Source organism: Panthera pardus, unplaced genomic scaffold (genome assembly GCF_024362965.1).
Source record: "Panthera pardus isolate Hobbes unplaced genomic scaffold, ASM2436296v1 HiC_scaffold_17, whole genome shotgun sequence".
NCBI lineage: Eukaryota > Metazoa > Chordata > Mammalia > Carnivora > Felidae > Panthera > Panthera pardus.
Genome location: NW_026526732.1, coordinates 22,264,560 through 22,286,706, shown reverse-complemented (window position 1 = coordinate 22,286,706; position 22,147 = coordinate 22,264,560). Strand labels below are relative to the sequence as shown.

At 43.6% G+C, this 22,147-nt stretch overlaps 1 protein-coding gene and 1 non-coding gene across 12 annotated transcripts in view; both read right to left on the bottom strand.

The window, feature by feature from the left end:
- PLAGL1 (PLAG1 like zinc finger 1) overlaps positions 1-22,147 on the bottom strand; it is a 29,818-nt gene that overhangs the window by 3,453 nt on the left and 4,218 nt on the right. For 2 of the 11 annotated variants that reach the window (XM_019425065.2, XM_053904411.1), the window contains exons 2-4: positions 22,092-22,123; positions 17,619-17,692; positions 3,503-3,969 (exon numbers count right to left, since the gene is read on the bottom strand). In XM_019425065.2, coding sequence (XP_019280610.1) covers positions 3,503-3,654 — 152 coding nt within the window. In that variant the 5' untranslated portion in view covers positions 3,655-3,969; positions 17,619-17,692; positions 22,092-22,123. Of the gene's footprint in view, positions 1-105; positions 234-3,502; positions 3,970-17,618; positions 21,790-22,091; positions 22,124-22,147 lie in introns of those variants that run through there. The other 9 variants (XM_019425063.2, XM_053904412.1, XM_053904410.1 and 6 more) reach the window with 8 other exon arrangements.
- Positions 13,315-13,423, bottom strand: LOC128777888 (U6 spliceosomal RNA). The gene has a single exon (XR_008423197.1). It is a non-coding gene; the product is annotated as a U6 spliceosomal RNA (small nuclear RNA).

Sequence of the window (22,147 nt, the reverse complement as noted above, 5' to 3'; positions counted from 1 at the left end):
ACCGACTGAGCCACCCAGGCGCGCCCCTCAAAGGAAAACGTTGAACTGTTGTAGAAGCTTAGTCCTTCTAGAAAAAGCCCTTTTGAATTTTGCCAATGAAATTACCAGTGACCTTCACGAAGCAGGCTGAGGGTGTCTCAGTGGGATCTTGAAGAACTGGAGACGGGCTGCACGCCTCTGAGATGCAATTGAACTTGTGGCTTTGGGTACAAAAGAATTTCTAACAACTCATTCTGTAAAAAAAGAATTTCTTTAAAGACCATATGTTGAAGTCAAAAGTATACTCATCATACCTTTCACCCAACCTCCTAACCTACATTGTCCACTCCTGATCCTTTTCTAGAATTGGTAAGGGGTCTATAGTAGCCGCTGTTGGGAAGCCAGTTCAAAAACATAAAGATGATTTGAGTCTCATTGTCATTTTCTTAAAAATAAAGCAAAACCTTAGGTCACCTCCCTTTCTCCTTTAAAAACAAAAAGCCAACTAAGTGCAGGGGATAGAAGGAAAAGGAAGTTCCTTCTGCCCCTTCCCTCCAGGACACCAGAGCTCAGCACACACAGGGATACGTATAATGGTACAGACAGTTGTGGAGAGACAGGAGCCAGTGCGACAGGCACCTGGGACATGCAGAAGGTGTGTCCCCAAGTTCTGCATGTATTGAAACAGACTGCAGAAAGGGTTTTGCAAGCCAAGTTATACAAGGCTTATACCCCATTCTTACACAACATATCCACAGACACATCATCAGCAATAGATGTGAGGGGGAACTGTTTGCAAACTTGGCATTTAAACAGTTTTCAATGTGGCCTAGTACTAGTGAACAGGACCCCCTGAGCTCTGCCCTGGCTCTTCTTTCTTGCCTCTCTCCCTTTTATTCTTTGTGGAGGACTTTGATCGGATTAGATTTGTCACCCATGGGTAGGTCAGTGCCAAGTTAACGACTCTGGACTGTCCTACTCCTGACTACCTGTGAGAAAGGCACAGGTTGACAAAACCCTACTTGAGCAACAATCCCACTTTTCATATTTTACCAGCTGCCATTCCTCTGATTTTTTTGACTCTTTCCTTTGCCTGGTATCCAGCCCTTCCCCTTTTAATTGATCCCTTACTCACTCATGCAATAGTCCCAATCTAGAACACGATCATCTTATAGCTGAAATTACTTCAACGAGTGGTTTCCTTCCCTCAACTTCTCGTCTTGCCTCACAGTCCACGACACCATCAGTTTCAGTCTGTGCTACAGGCAGCACCAAGTGTAACTGCTTACAGTAAGACTTCCCACCAGGAATTCTGACCGGCCTTGCCGAATCCTCTTTTCTTCTTGCCTTTTGCTGTTTCCACCTGCTTCCCCGTTTGCTGTACTGGGACCCACGTTCTCTTTTCTACTTAAGCAAGTTCTTTTCTCCAACCTCTGCTTCTAAAACAGAGCTTATGTTGAAGCTGTGGGAAATGGGATGGAATGCTACCCACACCGTAAAAACGAAAACCACAAATCCTAAAGCGTCCCCTCATCTTGCCACTCTTTACTCTCCTTCAGGCCAGAGAGGTGTGAGGTGCGGGGAGGGGGGCCGTGCAGGGCGGGCGGTTCTTGCATAAAGCCCATTGCTTCCCGTTTTGGCTGCACTTTGCCCCCTTCGCCCAGCAAGCTGTTTCCCTTGCCTGAAACGACCACCTCCTAAATATTGCTTAAGGCAACTTCCTCAGCGCGGTTTACCACAGTAATCCCACCTAATTCCTGTCATTCCAATAATCTGTTAGCTCCAGTCTTTTTCAAATATTTACCTCCTGTATGTGTTTTGATCTTTATTCACAGCCTAATATCATCGCTGTGGGTTTTAACTGCAGCAAATGCTGCTTTCAGTGTTTGGGTAAGAACAATCACTGTGCACACATAAGAAGCTTGTTGCAAAACAAGCTTATGATGCCTATTGTGTGCATCAATTTTGTTGCAAAGCCCTCCTGTTTTGCAACAAAATTGATGCACACAATAGGCACTCGGTACTTATATATTTCTGGCAACTAAAGACTGGCCTGTGTACAGAACCCATTTGAGTTTTAAAATACCTAAGCGTTTATAGGCTTATTTTAAACCCGATTCTATTACATTATGACAGTGGTATACTGAGGGGCCAGGAGCATAATGTAGATCTTTTTAAAACTTTCAGGTGCCTCTCTTCAAGGGCACTCCAAGATTTAATAATGTTGTGGTCCATGTTAATGCCACTCAGATGGACATCCTCTCTTGCCAAATTTTGACTCTCGCCTGTGCATTTATAGGTGAGTAGTCTGAAAGTTGAAGCTCTAATGTTCATTTCATGGAGATGAAAGGCAAATAAGTTTCCCTTAACCAGGTGTCAAAAGATGCACACAACAGCGCGGATTCTGCGTGTGGACCACATCCATAGCACACGTGGCCTTTGTTCTCAACAGTTCTCAAGACTACTGTGCAATTTAGCAACTTTGTGTGTGTGTGTGTATTTTATCTTTTCTAGGATGTGAAAATCCTTTAGAGGGAGAAGCTTCAACTTGTATATTCATTTCCCTTGCAGAAGTGAGGCCCTAATAGGCATTCAAAAAATAATTCAGACTAAATATACTTTTTTTTTTTAATAACGGTTTTTATCCTTTGGTGTATCATGGATGCCTTTGAAAATCTGATTAAATGCACATACTCAACACCTGTATTCCCAACAGAATTCCACTTGGGAGGTTGGACAAACTCCTCGCAAGTTGAGAAACTGCTCCGAAAGCTGGCACTTGGGAGATGTTCCCTCCCCTCCATCCTTACTGTCAGGACGCGAACACACGCTCCGTATTTCATACTGGACTATTACTTCACACCTCCCCCCTCAGTCTACTTGCCTCTTCTCTTGCCTCCGAATTACTACCAGAGTCCTCTAACACCCTGATCAAAACCACCTTTTCCACTGCTCAGACTCATAACAATAAACAGACCCTTCAGGACAGAGGCTAAGGCCAGTTATGAGCTGCTTTCCTTTTTTGCCTCCACTTTGAGCCTCACCTGTTCCTCCTCCTCCACTACCCTTTAGACTTGTGCGCTTTAAGGCCAAGGCTTCGGGCTTCCCCAGAACCTCATCTCTGTCCGCCTCCTGGTCCAGCGTATGGCTGTGTCTTTCTGAGAAGCCCTACCGACGCTCCTCATCGAGCAGCGGAGAACAGCTTCCTCCACCTGCACACCTCTGTCAAAGCACCTGCACTGCATTTTAATTGTGTTTGCATGACTATCTCCCCAGCACGGGTCTTTTCATCTTTGTGTTTTTATGCCTGGCATATTGTAGGACCACAGGAAATGCTTGCTGAATGAACGAACTGACACTACATGCAAAACTGTCACAGAAAACCGCATTAAGCCCTGCAGTGTGCAAGGCTAATGTGCATCCACATTCTGCATCCATTTTCCCTTGCGGTCTCTGGTCAGAGGGCTAGCAAAGCCACTTAAAGGTATGTGTCAAAGTACATACCTTTTCTAGAGCCTCTCACCTCATTAATTTATATCTGGAAATGAAGGCTTTGCCACAGTCTGGCTGCAAGCACTTGTAAGGTCGCTCCCTGGAGTGGGAATAATTGTGGATAGTGAACTTCTCCAGGGTGAGGAACGTCTTGCCACATAATTGGCAGGGATAGGTGGCCATGGGCTTTACTTCTCACACCTTCCTTTTCAGATGCGCTGACCAAATGCTGTGCCATTTAAGCACAAATGGAAGGATGGTGCTGAGCACATGAGCAGAGCCACGGCAGCCTGAACTCCAGACCAGGGGAGAGGCAGCGTCGTGGTCCTGGGCCTGGTTCTACCCAGACATGGGCCTCTCAGTTACCATGAGCTTTGCTTCCTGCTTTCCCACATCCCAATTTATAGATGCAGTCTCAGGCTGGGAGAATGTCGGAGGCACAGATGAGGTTCCAGGAGCATCACCAGAGCTGGGGCATGTTCTGGATCGCCAGACTGTCTGTGGAGAGAACAACAGTGTTCTTGTATTAGCTTGTATTGGACAAGAGTGCTCTTCCTCTCCTCCCAGCTCAGCATCGACTACCCAGAATCCACATATTACTTTCAATGGCTCCAATGCAGCACCCGAGTCTCTGTCCTCCCTCATGTGCTTCGGAAGGTCCTTCTGCACATAAATCCTCCCAAGTGGCGAGGAGGCAAGCACACAGTGTTCTGATGGTAGGTGAAGCACACTTTCCTTTTGACAGAGACAGCTCTTTCCATCGACTAAGGCGTGTGTTACCTACTTCAGATCATGACTTCAGGTCAGTGTGAGGCTCAGCCAACCAATTCAAAGGAAAAAAAACCAAAAATCTCCCCCATGTGTTAGAGTGTTTTATCGGTACAGAAATGAAAGTCATCTCTGCTTATTCAAACCTTGGGCTGTCTTCACCCATGGTTAGCATAACATACGTTGTTTATCACACCTGTTTAAACTTCCAGGGGAGGAGATGAAATAATTTGTATACATCCAAGTTAATTTGTTTATAAGGTTACCATGCTGAAGATCTCAACAGCGTGATGTAAACAAAATGTGAATAAAACCAGTTTAGTTCACTCATGTGCCTTTGGAGGGGAGACAGAATATTCCCACGGAAACAAAAATGATGGCTCAGGCTGCAGTCAGAGGTGTAGGTAGCATCCTCTTGTAAACTGTTCTACTGATCTCTTCCCCTTTTGTTTCTGGGGGCCTTTCCTCATTCCCCAGCCCCACTCTGGAGGGCCAACTACTCGTTAGTAAGGCCACTTCTAGAAGGTGGGCCTGCTGCCTCAACCTGTCTCAAACCAACCTTCCAACCCAGGCAAAGTCACCCAAATCCATGTTCTTCTTCTACCAATGCGCCACCATTTGAGGAGCCTTAAGAGTCTCCGGCAGTCATGAACAATGCAGAAAAAACCCTGGCTACCTAGAATCCTGTGCTTTTCTAGAGAGAGTAATTCTCAGGCAAGTGGATGCTAACCTTTCAGTTGCCATACTTAAAAAAAAAAAGTACTATATGTTTACATTAAACACACTGGAGTAGCTTGTATGCAGGCCAGTCTTTTCTGAGCTTTGCCAAGTAAGCAGGGCACCCGCAGCAAAGTGACCAATCACAGCAGGTCCTCAAGGGCCCATTTCCTGCATGCATTCATTTACTGCCCAGTCTTTAGAGATGCTCCTTGTTGTTAAAAGTTTTTACTTACCTTTTCAGTTACTTTCAGGTAAGAAGGCTGGAGTCTAGCTAGGTCAAATTTATTATAACAACAGTCTAAGCATCTTTAAACCTACCAGCTCACAGCACACATACACAGAAAGAGAGATACTCCTTTTCCAGGGAACAAAACCTACAGCAGACTTCTTGTGTCCCTCATCAGCTAGCTCGGATGTTTGCAGACACTGCTCAGAGCTCGGCAGGAGCCAGCACCAGGCAGAGAGCCCTCCCCCTGTGCCCCGCCTGCTCGGAACCCTCAGAGCTGACACGCAGGCTTTGAGCCGAAGCTTCAGCGCTGATCCAAAACTGGGGACGCGGGCGCTCTCAGCCAGCATCTTGGCACCAAAACTTCCTTCTGATGGCAGCACACACACACCTTGTTCCTCTGTCACCAAGTGTGACTTGAACTGAGCCCCTCTTCCCCAACTCCTTGTTCCCGCACAGTACTGCAGCTCATGCCTGAGGCCCTACTCTGACGCATCCCCAACGAGCATGGCCACAGACAAAATGATTCCTTCCAGGAATGCCATCCTGCGTGGCCGAGTTTTTGCTGCCAGGTCTCATGACGTGTCCCACTTCTCATCCAGCCAAAGTCTGGCTGCAATACTGGCCCAGCTATAAGAGGCACAGAATTTATCATCACCATTAAATGTCCTCATTCATTTGAAATTTCTGTGTTCCAAGGCTATCAAAAAAGATTAAAATGTAAATATAATATGAAGTTTGAAATTCATCTTTTCCTTGTTCTCATGACGGCTGAACTCAAATTAGTGCCAGTCCCTCAGGAGGAGAGCCGGTGTGGTGGAGGGATTTGCTCTCTCTCTCTCCCGCCAATCCCCTGCATGTACACTAAATTCATTCTCCACATTCTTGCTGAGAGATGACCAGTACATCCAAGAGAACTTTCTGTGATGACGGAAGTGTCTCATATATGTCGGCTACTGAACACTCAAAACGTGACTCTGAGAAACTGAAATTTTTGTTTAAATGTAAACAGCCCCGTGTGGCTAGTGGCTGCTGTATGAGACAGCACAACTCAGTTCCACACTTGAGAGCGAGAAAGGCAAGGTTCTGCTTTCCTTCAGACACAACTGTGCTGATTCACCCTCAGGTGTTTCCCTGAAGTGTGGGAGCGATTCGTGTAGATCCAGCCACTTGTTCTATGAATACAGTGGAAAGATTCCCCAGTTCAAATTCTAGCTTGTCCACTTGTCAGCTACATCTTGAGTCTGTTTCCTTATTTGTGATACCACCTGATGCATATAATGGGCTGCTGGGGACAACCAACTGGAACAACAGGGATCTGAAATATGCAGTAATCTAAAAACATACCACACAAGTATAAGTTGTTTATGAAACACTGGGATTAAGAGCAGAAGCCATCAGCTGCACAAGTGGCACAGGGTTCTAGCCACTCAGCTACGGCCATGATAGAAAAACTCACGTTCTCTCCCTCTGTGTGACCCACCATCCGCTATTCACAGTGGGAGGAACCAGTAGTCTGGATAACACAACATGCTCACACACGCAGAAAGACCTATGACCTTGGCAAGTCAAAATCGGCATTCTTTGTTCCTCAACAGATACCAACTTTGACTGATGGCTTACCAACAGACCAAGAATATGAAGGAAAAGTAGTATTTATTCCATTTAGACTTAACAAAAAGTGCCTGCCCTTTAGCACTAAATAAAATTTTCCCAGATCAACTTTCCAGCCACTTCCCTAGATTCCAAAGTCCAACAGTCATGGACATCATTACCTACGTTTCCCTTGGGCCTTTGAAGACAGTGGGTATATAATCAGGGATTTACAGACACAGCAGATTTTATTTAAATGTGACACACATTTCCTCACTTTGTTCCACGTGGAACTTTCAAACAATAACAAACATCACTTAAACATTTTTATACACACTTAACTCATTTCATGAGTGACTCTTCGCAATCCTTGATGTGTTTTTAGGTCCATGTGTTAAATACGCCTAGCCCAACACTAACTGGCCTTCAAATGTTGAACTGAATTAATTATACTATAATTAACATTCTTTAAGTCTTTTTGAACGATGAATTCAAATTCACAAATGGTTTTAACGTTTCTTTCACCATAACTGTGTATTTCATTAATGTGGACCTTCAAATATAAATATTTACACTGTGTTCATGATACTATCACAAACTCCTATAAAAATAGTCTTTCTCAACAGACTATAAATTCATTGTGGCCGAGGATCAAAGCCTAGCTATTTTTAAAAAAATAAACCGTGTGGATAATACAGCGTCCCCCATCACCATGTACTTGACCAGTACGGGCTGGCTGCCGCTGATTCCAATCTTTGGTTGAAACCTGATGCGCTTTCTGGCCACATCCTTGAAACAGACTCGTGATTAACTTTCTATTATCTGGCAAACCACCAACAATCCTAACAGAACTGACAAAGGGATGGTCCTGATGATAATCAGTCTATATTCTGTGACCTGAAATACAGATGGCATTTGAGTCTTAAATACGGTAATATTTCAACACCTGTCACCCTGGAAAGATAGTAAGTCTTCCCCCAAAACATCTCAGGACATAATTTTCAATCCCCTTGATTCTAAAAATACTGCGTGAGTGATACAGATCTGCCACTATGCCAAAGAAGGCTTGTGCCATCTGCTTCATTCTGTTCATGCTGATTATTTTGGGGAGGAGTGAGGATCAGATTGGAATAAGAACATATATATATGGCAACAGCTAGGAAAGACTGTGTTCCCTGAGAGCGAGTGGTATACTACAGTAGAGGTCAGAGCACAAGTGTAGTTCTAGGATGTCCCCAGTGCTGCGTAACACAAGCATCTAAGAGGGGACGACAAATGTTCTACAACATTCTCAAAATAAACTATGACTTCTGGCTTCTATTTCCATTGTCCCCAGTGACACAATGCAAGACCCATTTCTGAGAGGAAACTGAATTTCCATTTTTAATCTTCTAACATGGGTACTCCAAGCTCTTTTTTTGACTCCATTCATCATCACTCCTTGTGGATAAGAAGGTTCTGCTCGAAACATTTCCCTGTGTCTCACACACCCCTAACTTGGGATTGTTTTTATACAAATGAGTTAAAACCAGTTTTAGAAGGGCTTCTATAAAAGTTCTCTTTTCTTTTTATACACGCAAAACATGAAAACAGCCCATCATGGAGCAGGGTAAGTGGAACTTCATTGCTTATTTGGGCTCTAAGAGCCCTCTGTAGAGAGTGCACTTCTCTTAGTTCTTTGAAGGACTTTGGTAGTGAGTTTCTAACATCAATGAACAAAACTATCCATAAACATCAACAAGATAAAGAAGATTCTCAGAACCTCTGGGTAGTCGTTAATTGCTTATTACGCACATGCACTGTAGAACTTGTTAGGTACTGTATCTGAGCAAGCATGACAGAAGAGTTGGGGCTCAGTATATGTCTAATGAGCAAAACAGGTGCTCACGGGGCAGGACTAACTTGGTTGAGGATGACAGATGTGAGGCCTTGATAAGTACCTCACCACATGGCTGTGGCTGGGTTTTTACTCTTAACCTAGAGCAGGGGGTTATAAGTGGCTCTGAATTCTCTGAAATTCTGTGTAAAATTAGGAGGCATGTACGCTGGAGTTCTTATGGGGGGAGGGACCATGGCTTTCTTCAGATATTCTAAGGGGTCCTAGATTCAAACAGGTTAAAGGTCACTGACTTAGATGAAAACAGGAAATCCCTCTTGGTGCTATCAATTCAGTTTATTCACAAAGTCATTGATATTTCCTAATCCGTGGGCCATATATTTTGTGCCTCAATCACTGCATGTTATCAGGTTAACGTAAAAAAAAAAAACAAAAACAAAACAAACCCAAAAAGGTCCTATAATAATGTTCTTCTGAAATTCAAGCAGTAAACAACTTGTATAAATTTCATTTCAAATATGGCCTCAGGGGCACCTGGCTGGCTCAGTCAGTAAAGCATGTGACTCTGGATCTTGGGGCTGTGAGTTTGAGCCCCATGTTGGGCAAAGAGATTACTTAAGAAATAAAAAAATTAAAAAACAAATAGGTGAAAAAACAAACAAATATGGCTACAGATGATAAATTCAACTATCACATAAGACAGGGCTTCATTTTGAATACAGGGCAGACTACCCTCAAAATTATAGGGGTTCATTTGTCAGCATCTTTAAAAATCTTTTATATAAAAAATATGTGTATTTATCTTCATTAATGTTGTAATATATTATCACTAAAATCCGCTAACACCTGAGCTGCCAGCACATGGAATGAACTCATAAGGAGGGTCCACAGGCTTGTCACCTCCTTGTGTGTGCACCTCTCTACCACAGTGGCCCAACGGCTACCGGGACTGCAGGTTGATTCGCATGCTATTTCATTAGCGTGCCCCGTTCTGTCACGCTTCTGTGTTTTCCACATGATGCCCCTTCCTAGAATGGTCCTCCCACCCCCTGCCCACCTGGCACCTGGCAAACTCTTCCTTCTGTCACTCCCAGGCAGAGGAATGAGCTCCCTTCCTGCATAGGGAGATGGTGGACCTGAGAGGAACGGATTTGAAAGTCCAGCTGAAACCCTACAGACTTGGGCTCAGGAAGTTGTGGTGGAGAGAAAAGCAGATCACTGAAAACCATGGCTAACTTAGAGCAAAATCTGTTTGGTGAGAACCTACCTCCACAAAAAGTTCTTCTGTGTACTTCCAGAATTACATATTCAACAGCCTATTAGATATTAGACATCTCCACCTTAACACGTTGGAAACCATTTGTTCTCATCTGGTGGGAAGCACCCACTGACTGACCTTGCCCCTCTGTTCTGTTCTGGGAGCACCACCGGCCACCTGCTGAACAAGGTGGTTTGTTTGCTGCCTACTGACTTAAACTGCTACCTTGAGAGACTTAGCTTTGTTAACTCAATGGCTAAGCTCTTATTTTCTTAGAAACAAGGCCTAAAATAAACAAGAAAGCCAAAGTGACTTATTTATCTAATATTCAGAGAGAAAAAAAACGAGAAAGCTCTCTGGTCGACTATACCACAGCTTTAGAACATCAAATCTATGCACTAGACTTAGAAAATGTCAATAAAGGGCTCCTGGGTGGCTCAGTGGATTAAGTGTCAGACTTCAGCTCAGGTCATGATCTCACGGTTCGTGGGTTCGAGCTCCCGTTAAGGGTTCTGTGCTGACAGCTCACAGCCTGGAGCCTGCTTCAGATTCTGTGTGTGTGTGTGTGTGTGTGTGTGTGTGTGTGTGTGTGTGTGTGTCTGCCCCTCCCCTGCTTGCTCTCTCAAAAATAATAAACATTAACAAAAAAAGAAGAAGAAAATGTCAATAAGGACAGGGTGCTAACTTTCTATTTACAGATATCTGGGAAAAATCCAGTGAAAGATGGCAAACTGAATAAAAGTATGTAGTTCTAGTCTCTCCTGAAACGCTACTAAAACCGTATTAGTGAGATTTTTTCAAATACAGCCTAAGATAACAGGAAAGGAGAAAACTACCACAAAATATGGGAAGCTGGAAAGCAGGTAAACCAGCAGTAACTGGCTTTGCAGTCATAAGAAAGCTCAGTTCTAAGCCAGTCATGAAAAGCTGTGAAGCAACTTGATTGACCCTGCAGAACCCATTAAGAGTCTTAGAAATGTGGGCACTAGGGAACTCTGGAGGTGGGGATGAGAGTGGGTATACAAACACAAAGACTGGGAACATCTGTGGGGAAGCATGCAGCACTCTGACCCCCTCCCGGTAGAGGGCATGGGGGTGGGGCACTCTGCGGAAACAGGGAATGAAGGGAAGTTTGTATATTTGCCCTATTTGGCGACCAGGCCCATCCCCTCCAGGGTAGGAGACTGAAGGAGTCTTCTCTGGGAAAGCTGACCGGCCCAAGAGAAAAGAGCTAATTACAAGGACAAACGGCAGGCCCCGGGGTTTACCTGCATTAACCTACAACAAGTTCTAGTGAAGTACACAAAGCTTCCATCAGCTTTTTAATGGCTCCACTCATAAATCAGCAGGCAGCTGAGGATCACCAGAAACCAGAAGAAAGCATCTAATAAGAAAAACTGACAGAATAAATAGAAAAAAGCAGCTGGGATGAAGACGAGGACTCTATGGGGAAAAGAAAACTTAAAAAACAACTATAAATACCTGAGAGAGGGAGAGAGATCCCTAAAAGAAGAAATACACATACACAGATACAAACACATTTTTTTAAGAAAACAAAAGAAAAGGCAGTAGCAAGAGCCAGACAGGGGCAGGGATTTGAGTCAAACTTGCTAGGGGAGCATCTGAGAATCTGCAGAAACTCCTCTGATATCTTTATGTTTGCCAGTGTGGCTTATCTTGAGGGTACCTGCTATTTTTACATGTTTGCTCCTCCTAATGCTCACTAGTGATTAACACCATGAAGCAACCTTTTATAAGCCAGCTAATATAACCCAGAGACTAATTAACAGTAAAACCATTCACAGGCTAAATAGTTGAAATATGCACTGTTAAACTTAGAAACAGTAAAGAGGAGGTAATTTTTAAGTTAATGCAACAGCTGATTATCTTCATTATATGAAAAATACCTATTAAACACTGCACCTTGTTAAACATTTGTACTAGAAGTGGACCTATAATAAAGCTATAAAAAGAGATGACAGGTGTAAAATTGGAATGGAGTAAAATCCTTCATTATTTATAGATGACTGTCTACATAGATTCCAAAGAATCCATACACAGAATAGAATTAGAGAGCTTGACAAGATACTCAGTTATAAAAAATCAAAATACAAAAGGAACTATTTCTAAATGCCAGCAAACAAAAATAAAATTAAAAATACCATATACATTTGCCACAAAACAAAGATCTAGGAATAAATCTAATCACAAATGTACCATATATTTATGGAGCAATTATAAAACTATACTGAAAGACATTACAGAAAAGCTAAATAAATGGAGAAATATACCATGTTCATGAATAGGGAAATATAGATAGAATTATTGTAACATCAGTTCTTTCCATATTATTAATTCGAAGAAGTGCTAATAAAAATTCAACAGGATTCTTTGTTAGAACTCTTACCATTTTAAGTTTTATACGGAAAAAGTAAAGTCCAAGAACAGCCAAGAACTTCCCAGTCCTACTGGATCATACTCATCAACATATAAACAGACCACGGTATCTCCCAAAGAAAAAAAAAGGTAGGAGATAACAAATACAACAAATGGAAGTTGTTTTTTTTTTTTTTTAAAGCTACCATAATTAAGGCAGTATGACCTACTAAGGCACAGAATTAGACAAGTGGACCAATAGAGTAGAATGAATAGCCAAGAAACAGACCCACCCTTGTATGGAAACAATATATTACAGGGCTGGGACTGCAATCACTGGGGAGAAAATAGACTACTTAATAATTGGTTATCCATAGGGAAAATAAGGAAATTGGATTCCTATCATACATCATATATAAAAAGTCTTGACAGGTTATAAGCTTAATGTTTAAACAAAACTTTAAAACTGCAATCAGGAATGAAAAATAAGGGGCGCCTGGGTGTCTCAGTCAGGTAAGCGTCCAACTTCGGCTCAGGTCATGATCTCGCAGTTCCTTAGTTTGAGCCCCCCATAGGGCTCTGTGCTAAAAAAACAGCTCAGAGCCTAAAGCTGCTTAAGATTCTGTGTCTCTCTCCCTCTCTCTCTGCCCCTCCTCCACTCTCACAGTGGGAAGGGCAGAAGTATAGGAATCTAAGTTTCAAGAAGACCAAGAGGAGCCAAACCACAAGAAGCAAGGACAACCCAGGGCTGATACCAGGGAGCTGAGCAACAGGAACCCATTATAAGCAGTGGACTTGTCATATGACATATCATACTTTGTGACAATAATAACGGCAGAGATATGGAAGATCTATTGGAGAGCGGTGAGACCAGGAGTAGCGAGGCCATTTTAGCTTCTGCCGCATCTCAGAAGAGATAACAGTCACCTGGAAAGGAGAGGGGAGGTTGAAATGACAGTAAACAGACTGGTTAGATTAGGATTTAGGTGAGGTCATCAGAGGAAAGAGGTGACTGTGGCGGTGGTGAAGGAAAGGAAGGAGGAGTCCCAGAAGAAAAGCCCAGCAAAACATATGCGTCAGGAATTTAGTTTTGGACATGTTATCCTTAGTATCAGACATGCTAATCTTCTCTGTATCACTCCAATTTTAGTATATGTGCTGCCGAAGTGAGCACTGGTTTCAAACATCTTGAATCTCCTGGTGCCTAATGGGCATTCAGGCTCGTGAGGAGACCTAGGACATGAAGGAGGAGCTGAGGCACTTTTCTAGACCAAATTAACAGCAAATGACACCCTTTGGCTACTGGCTTCTGTAAGGACCCCAATAGCTCAAGTCTTTGGTTGCCCAGTGTACTAAAAGAAAGTAGGTTCTTTACAGGTGGGAACCTTTCCTTGTTATATTGTGTTTGGCAGATTGAAAATCTATCTAACCTATTTAACAGTCAAGGCTAACCATTCTGAGTCTACATGGAATGGGGTGAAGAAGGTGGGAAGAGAAGGTGTAGAAGTAAGTAGAAAATGCCACTCGAACTCTGTCTCAGCTGGACTAGGAGGAAGCCCCAAGCAGCAATGGAAAAGGCAGAAGCCTAGGAACATGAGCCTCAAAGAGCCACAGAAGATGAAGAGAAGCCACACTACCATGGGGAAAAGGACCGATGACCAGGGAGCCAGGATCCATCACTGCAGAGGCCCCTCTCTGAAGCTGGGGCAGGGCAAGTAAAGGGGCGGGGGGGGGGGGGGGAACGGCGGGGGGGGAAAGGGGGCTTGCACAGCTCGGGATTCCCCAGACAGGGCCAAAGCACTTCCCCAGAATGGGTCACTGTGCATGATACTTAAATCTTCCACTCCCTTCCTCTCCCCACCACATACATGATATTTTTAAATTCAAACATTTAGGAAGAAACATCAAATGTCCACAAACAAGCAGAACAGGCATGTGTATACAGAGAGACAGTATGAGGTCCAGGGATGGTTCTCAAGCATAGACGGAACGGACCTGATTTCACAAAGACTACTAACGAACTCCAGGTAGCATGGTAGGGATGAGAAGAGGACAGCAGTCCTGAAATCCAGACGAGAGCTTCTGGGATTAGAAGATTTTCTAGTCATTAAAGTCAGCGGTGGGGACTATTCTTTTTTGACAGCTGAAAATAGATCCCCCTCCTCCCTCCCAACACACCCTTTGCGCCAGGCCGCTAGGCCCTTTTAGGGTATGCTTCTACAGCTGACAGCCAGTGATCTCTTTTCCTGGGTCTCTAAGAGGAGGGCGCAGAGGAACCAAAACTTACCTAATTAGCAGCAGGACCTATTGTCCTAATACGGTTACCATTCTAGGGAAAAGAAAAGCCTGGTCCCTTCCCAGGAAGTGTGTGAGGGTAAAGGCTTACACTGAGAAAAGAAAGAAGAAAAGCATACTAGTCACACTGATGACGGGAAGCCAGATCCATGAGTTAAAAATCTCTTGAGGGCAACATAAAAGCTACAGGAGGTCTGGAAAAGATGCTCATGACTTAGGTGGACTATTTGATCCTGAAACAGCACTATCTCTAAATAAACAGAAAAAGGCCTGCAAACAGGTACCTACGTGTCAGCAAAGTATCTCTGGGTGGCAGACTTAGACATGGCTTCAGTTCATTCTTTCTGAAAGTCTGTACTTGCTAAATTTTGATACTGGCCAGTCAGGTGAACCTAGGAGCACATGAGGAGGGCGAGGTGGCTTTTAGACAGAGGGAAGAACACTAAGCAGAGGCCTGCAGCAGCACAGGGGCAGCCTGGCCCGAAGTCCTGGCAGGAAGGCAGGTGTGAGGAAAAAGGGAGGAGGCAGTGCCCTGAGCAGCAGGCAGAGGAACAACAGGGGCTGTCCTAGAGGGAGCAGGGGGCCGGTTCCATCAGCGGATTCCCTCACACAGGAAAAGCCTCACAAGTACTCACTTATTCCTCTCCACCAGGGGCAACTCCCTTACCCTGGGGGAACGGCAGAGTTAAAAGTACTATTCGGAAATTCTACCTGGCTCTTTTTACACACAATGAGCCTGGGACCAAATGTGATTACCCAAATGGACACGAATGTAAAGCACCCTGCTTACAATGCAGTTGACAAATGACAGCATACAGTCTTTTTCCCCCTAAGCTTTTTCAACAAATGAGCATCCAGAACTCACTTTACTATGACCTGTCTTCTTACTTAAGGGAAAAAGGTAAAATTGCCACACCTCTTCTGGAGCTCACTCCTCCTCCTTCTAGAAGGGTGTCTGCCCACCTGTGAGGACACATGCCCTATATTTATCAGACAGAATGACCCCACAATGCCAGAGTGAGAATTTTCTCTTTGCCTTTCCATATCACATCCAAAAGATCCAAACAATGCAGAGCAAACTGTTCATCCAGAAATACTTAATTTGAAATGTAAAAAAATGTATCACTGGCCCTTTAAAATGATTCCAGTTGTTGACTTTTTTCTTTTTAAGATGATACACATTTCATCGGGTTTCCATTTTAAAAGGCGCGGGCTCTGGACAGACAAGGCAACTTGTCCCAGTTCTTGCACTGGCCTCTCTGAAAGGGAGAAAGGAATGTCGGGGGAAATGGGGGCGAAAGCTTCAGAAGAGAGGAACACTGGCAAGCAGGGCCGCCTCTCCTTTTCACCTTAAGTCTTTTCTCTCCCCCCATTCACAGCTTTAGGTCCTTTGTTTGTTTAACAAACCATCACAATCATACCCAGTTCAATGGGGAGGAATGTGAACTCTCTAAGTAGCTGTCCTCGTAATCCACATGTGTGGTCCAGCCCACAGCCCATCCCAGGGGCTTCAGTGTGCGGTTCTGTGCTCCCGGCCCCTGGAGGCCAGGCACCTTGCTCACAATGAGCCCAATTTCCCCGGCCGCATGCTTGCTGCTCCTTCCCAGTAGCCTGTAGCGATGTCCCAAGTTGTTCCTCCTTTCCCCCTTGCCTAGCGACTGTACTGGCCGTCCTGTCCGGGCTTGTCCAGTTCAGCCTGAGACAGGCACTGCCTGGTGTGGCAGCCACCCCCTACCTTCTTCAGCCCACAGACTCACCACCGACACAGAGCCCACACATTCCAGGGTCTTCCTGGTCATCACGCCCAACTTCCAACCCAGCCCTCCGACGTCAATCACACGGTATACAGAAGACACAATGGCAAGAGTCCCCCTCCCCGCCCTTGCTGGAACTGTTAGTGCCTTGCTCAGTTCCTAGTAGATATATTGGCCACGTTGGGATGAATTTCAATGTCTTGGCCAATAAGTCAAAATAGCATTCAGTCAGATTATATTTCAAAGGGAACCAAAATACTACCTAGCAGAACGATATTCTAGGTCAAACTCATAAAGCCCTCTGTCAGCCCTGCTAGATAGAAGGGCACCTTTATACCCATCCAATAGATGAAGAAACTGAGGTTTAGAGACTTACACTGTTTGTCCATAGGCCCTGACAAGATACTGCAAGTAATGTTCTGTACTAAGCAGAGTGCCTAGCACAGAGTGTCCCAGAAGTGTTAGCTTCCCTCAATACCATTATTGACAATAATGACGAGGATGACCAGAGGCCAAACCCAGATGGTCTGAGCTAAGCTGAGTGTTCTTCCTACTCATACCTCGCCATCCTTCCTAGTTACACTGTCTGCATGAGCAGCGGACTTCAACATTTTACTACAGCGTTTCCAAGTAAAGCCTTGCAATCTGTGACTGGATCCCCTGGTGCCACTGGTATGTGACCAGCATCGTCCTCAAGCTAATCAGTTAACATGTTCCACAAAGAGGACTTTCCTCGGGTACACAAGTTAGGGCAAGGTACCTTTAAAACTTTTGAGCTGACAAGGCGCCCCACAGAAAACTCCACAGATTTGTATGTATTACCACAGTCCGTGGGATGGGGGACAGTAGAGGATATGAAAAGTTGCTGACTGCATCATCTGATTCCCTGAATTGTACAGCATACTAATGTTCCTCAAAAAACAAAAGGTTAGAAGAATTCTGTTCTAAGGTATTTGGCAGTTTGAGGCAGAAATGTATTTATTCCCTACCAGAAAGTTTAAAAACAAAAAATGTTTGTTTTTGAAAGAGAGAGAGAGAGAGAGAGAGAGAGAGAGAGAGAGAGAAAGAGAAAGAGAATCCCAAGCAGGCTCCATGCTGTCAGCACAGAGCCTCACGTTGTGCTCAATCCCATGAACCATGAGATCATGACCTGAGTCGAAATCAAGAATCAAATGCTTAACCAACCCAGGCACCTCTATACTAGAAGCTTTTTGAAGTACCTTGAATCTCCTTGACTGATTTTACTATGTGTTTCCAAGTAATTGTTAATAAACATGCCCAGGCAGAAATAATTTGAAGAAGCTTTCATTGTTTGCATACCTACTCGGTGACAGGAAACACCAGCTTCCAGGTGGTCATGGAGTCCCCTCGGAAGTTTGTCTGACGACTCAAACCTGTAAGAAGAGATCTTGCACACCTTCAGTGAATGAAGCTAGGAAAACATTTCCCCCCATCATGTTGCAGCTTGAGCCTGACTTCAAGAGCACATACACACAATTGATGACTGACAGAGATTTCTGACTGCCCTTTCACGCATTTTCATTGACAGATCAATTTTAAGTGTTAAAATCCTGTAGTAGGATACCTCAACAGACACACAACCATTAATTTTTAAATGTCTCAGATCGACCATCTGGCCAAAGTCTTAAACATTTAGCTCATCTGATATATTTTAAAGGTATGATGAAGTTCATAATGCTGTAACTTAAAGGATTTTCAACCTTATATTACCTTGACCAAGATCTTTAAGTATTTATATTACAATTGGGTTAGAAAAACCCTGGAGTTTTCCCCTACTTTCTGCAAGTAGGGAAAATAACAAAACAAAACATGAAATTGTTTACATCAAATATTCAAAAGAGCACAGAGAGGAAATGGTATTTTTTTTAAAGCAACAGTATTAGAATACTATAAAACAGGTATGCAAATCTATGCAATAACAGAACCGGAAACAAATTGTGAACTGAAAAAAGCAATAACCAGCAGGCATTCATTTTCAACAAAAGCTTCAAATAAACATATAGATTCATCAGATGGTGAAAAGGCTGAGGTCTCCAAATTGAATACACAATTCAGTGGTTACCAAACCTGGCTATGCATTAGAATTGCCAGAGACATCATTTAAAAATACAGATTCCGAGGCCACAGCACAAAGCAGCACAGAATGCCGTAACATCACTTTGGCACTGGGCATTCACGTTTTCACCAAGTTCTCCAGAGCCAAGTCCATGGCCAGCTTTGTACCACTGATCTCTGGTGAGCATTCGGAAACCAGTATCTCTATTCACCAATTAATTACAAAACTTGGCTTCTTCCAATTTAGGACTATTCCAACCAGTCAATTCTCATAGGGGTAAAGGTTTTTAGGATTTTCTTAACCAGCACAAAGGTAAGCTTACTATGAAACAAAGCCAATTATATCCTACCTATGTGATTTATTCACTTGGTCGCCTGTTCTCTTAATTTGATTAAAAAAAAAAAAAAAAGCTATGTCTGTTTATTTTGTAGGAGAGCATTCCTTTTAAGTTAAAAATGGAAAAATGAAGATCATTTTTAGACAACCAAATTTGAAAAATAACCCATCACAATTCAGGAAAAAACCAGAGGTGAGTAGGATCTTTGAATCATCCAGAGAATTTGTTTTAAATGTATTCCTCACTTCACATGTATAAACACTTCAACACATCATCTCATGGCCCATCTCTCTTCTCAAAATACCCACCACTTATCATGGTGATTTAATTGGGTGGTCTACAAAGGCCTGTATTATTTTTATGTATTTGTTTTTTTAAAGAGCTTTAAAAAAACACTGAGCAAGAGAGTAAAATTGTTCTGGAGGATTCTTCCTTTGCTTCTACTCATCTCACCAACGGACAATACCAATTTACAAATTCAGAGAGGCGAGGGCTCTCTTCTTCCCAAGGAAGGGTGCACATGACACGAGGTACGCAAACCAGGCAGTGGAGTGGCTTAGCTTCATTGTCGAAATATTCAAATGATCACTAAAAGAAAGCGATTCCTTTCTGAATCCAACAATACTCCTCGGCCTCCGAGGGCTCACACAGGAGCTTATTCTTAAGCTGTTCAATGTAAGCAGCACTAGTGAAAGAGGAGAACTCTGGCGGGGAGGAGGCCAAGTTCCTCTGCCTCTCCCACCTGCCATCTCGGCACCAGCCAAACGCTTAAATAGTTAACAATGCAACAGAGAACCCGAAAGCATGCGTGGCCCTGGGGAAAAATCGTGCGCGGTGTGTGACAGTTTAATAAAGCAGAGAAGAGACAGGAAAAATAACACATCTAAGTTTGACAGGATGCTCCTTGCAGACTGCTTTTCAGGTCAGAACTTAGATTTCAAATCTGACAAAAGGGCTTTAATCATTCATATATGTATATATGTGTATATATATATGTATATACGTATATATACACATGTATATATAATCTTTTAATATATAATATGTAAATATATATTTAAAGTATATGGTAAAAACACTATTAAATATACATGTTTCTGGGCTCCAAAGTAACAAGGAAAGTCACAGTTTTCTAGGAATGAAATCGGCACACAGTAAACAGATCATTGTTTTAAATAAAAGGGAAAATGTTTTTTTGGAAAATGATCTGTTTACATCTGCTTACTCAGATGTTTCGATGACAAAAAGTAAAATTTCCTGAATATAGAACATATGATTTGTAGAATAACTTTTTGCTGGCACGGTGGGTCTTCCTAGGCGTTTGCCTCTGACAGCATTTAAGAACATGCCCTTTTCTCTATGAATGTCCTGGTTTAGCTGCCTGCTGAGCCTGCACTGAAACCCCCATGAAACAAAGGGATTTTCCTCCACTTTCAGCTCATTCACTTCCGGCTACTCCTGATTTTTCATAAGTCAATTCTTCAAACTGACTCTTTTATTTCTAATGATTTGAGTGGGAAAGAATTGGGAAAGCCCCAAACACTGGGAATTGTCTTAGTTTTCAGTGAAAGCCTCCTCTAGATTGAAGATTGCAAGGTTTGTTTTTGAAAAGCTTTTCAAAAAAGGTGTGTCCGTGTGTGTTTTTCTAAACACTGTAATTCCAGATAGAAAGGAGCCCACCCAATATGGGAGATTACAGACAACTAACTTGTATTTCACCGAGCAAACAATGAGATTATACCTCTGAAGCAAAGACCCTAAACGGGATATTCATGTTCATCTCAAAACAATGAAGTCAGTTTAAAGATGACATAGGGGGGCGATGTCTGAATACATTTGTGGGCCTGACACCTGCCCCTCTACCTTCTTGCACCATTTCTGGGGGACCACATTCATACCCCAACGTGTCAACTACTCCTTGGAGGCAAAGGTCTCCCAAATCTGTCTTCAATCCTGAGCTTTCTTTCCAAGTCCAGACGAATCCATCTGCCACCTCTCAGCCTGGCTATCTCACAGCCCTGAGGGTCACCTGCCCTAAAGCAGGGACTCCTCCTCTAGTATTACAGATTTTAGCTACTGGCACCACCACATAATAATAGCTAACGTTTACTGGATGCTCAGGTCATGGCCATTTTAGTCATGCTCACAACCATATGAGTATGCAGTATTAGCCCCATTTTACTTATGGGGAAACTGAGGCTTAAAAGTTGCACTCATTTGCTCATGCTCACGTGACCAGCAGGCAGTGGAGCTGAGACCTGCATCCAGAGTGTGTGGTGTGAGAGTCCACATTATCAACAGGTCAGTCTCTTTACTGTGTTACTTCCTGGTCTCTCTGAAGTCAGAAACTCTGGAGTCATACTAGATTTTTCTCACTGACTAAGCTATACAGATTCTGCAAGCTTACTGTCTCTCAAATCTGTTTCCTTCTCTTAATTTCCATAGTTACCACTGTTTGGGCGATGTTTTGCCTTCATTACAGCCTGCAAATCAGCACGGCAGGACAACTCTGGAATTTCGCTTTGTTTGTCCTCCCAACAGCTTTTCTTTCTAGCTCATTTAAAACAGGTGGCAGGCTCTGTAATTCCTTGTATTTTAGCCCAGATGACGGCACAGGCAGTTTGTTAACATCTAAACCCAATGAGGAGATTCTGCCTGACTCCTGAGACTGGAGAAGCAGAGGGCACATACAAGGGTGAGAAAAAGACTCCCTCTCTCCTCCCCCCACCCCGGGGCCTGTAAAAGAGAAGGAGATCTGTCAGCACCAGCCAGGCGTCCCTTGCACAGCTCTGTTCCCCAGGGCGGTGAGCAGAGCCCTCAAGAGTGTGGGATGTGCTCTGGGAGACCAGACCCGTGGCATGGTTTCCAGCCTCTACTCAGTCCTGAGGCAGATACACAAAAGGTCAGAGGCCAGTCCCTCACCTACCAGGTGCCATGGTAATCTCTGGGTTCTAGAACACACCCCATGGGGGAAGGAGAGACACCTAAAAATGACTGAGATGAAATTTCCCTGTAGGTTAGCAGAATGGGGGCTGGAGTCTGAATTAGTTACAGGGAATAAAAAAAAAAAAAAAAAAAAAAAAAAAAGGAAGACTTCCTGCATACTTGAAGTTGTGCAGGGAGATTCAGACTCGCGGGATGCCTGCATAAGGCGCCAAGAACCTTAGACTCATACGTATCTGTGCTATCGACTAGCCTCAATTGCTAAAACTGGAGCCAGAATGGTTTTTTAAAAAAAAGGCCACCCCCTGTTGCAGACAGGAGTGTGGTCTCTGCAAAGGCACTGGTGACCTGGGGGCAGTCCTGTGCTTTAGAATCCTGGGGCGGATAGAGAAAGAAGGAAGGAAGGAAACTGTGCAGATGTTGAGAGTTTACTCACAAGATTAACTCCTCTGATTCCTATGCAAATATCTAGAAAGGGAGAGGCAGAGAAAG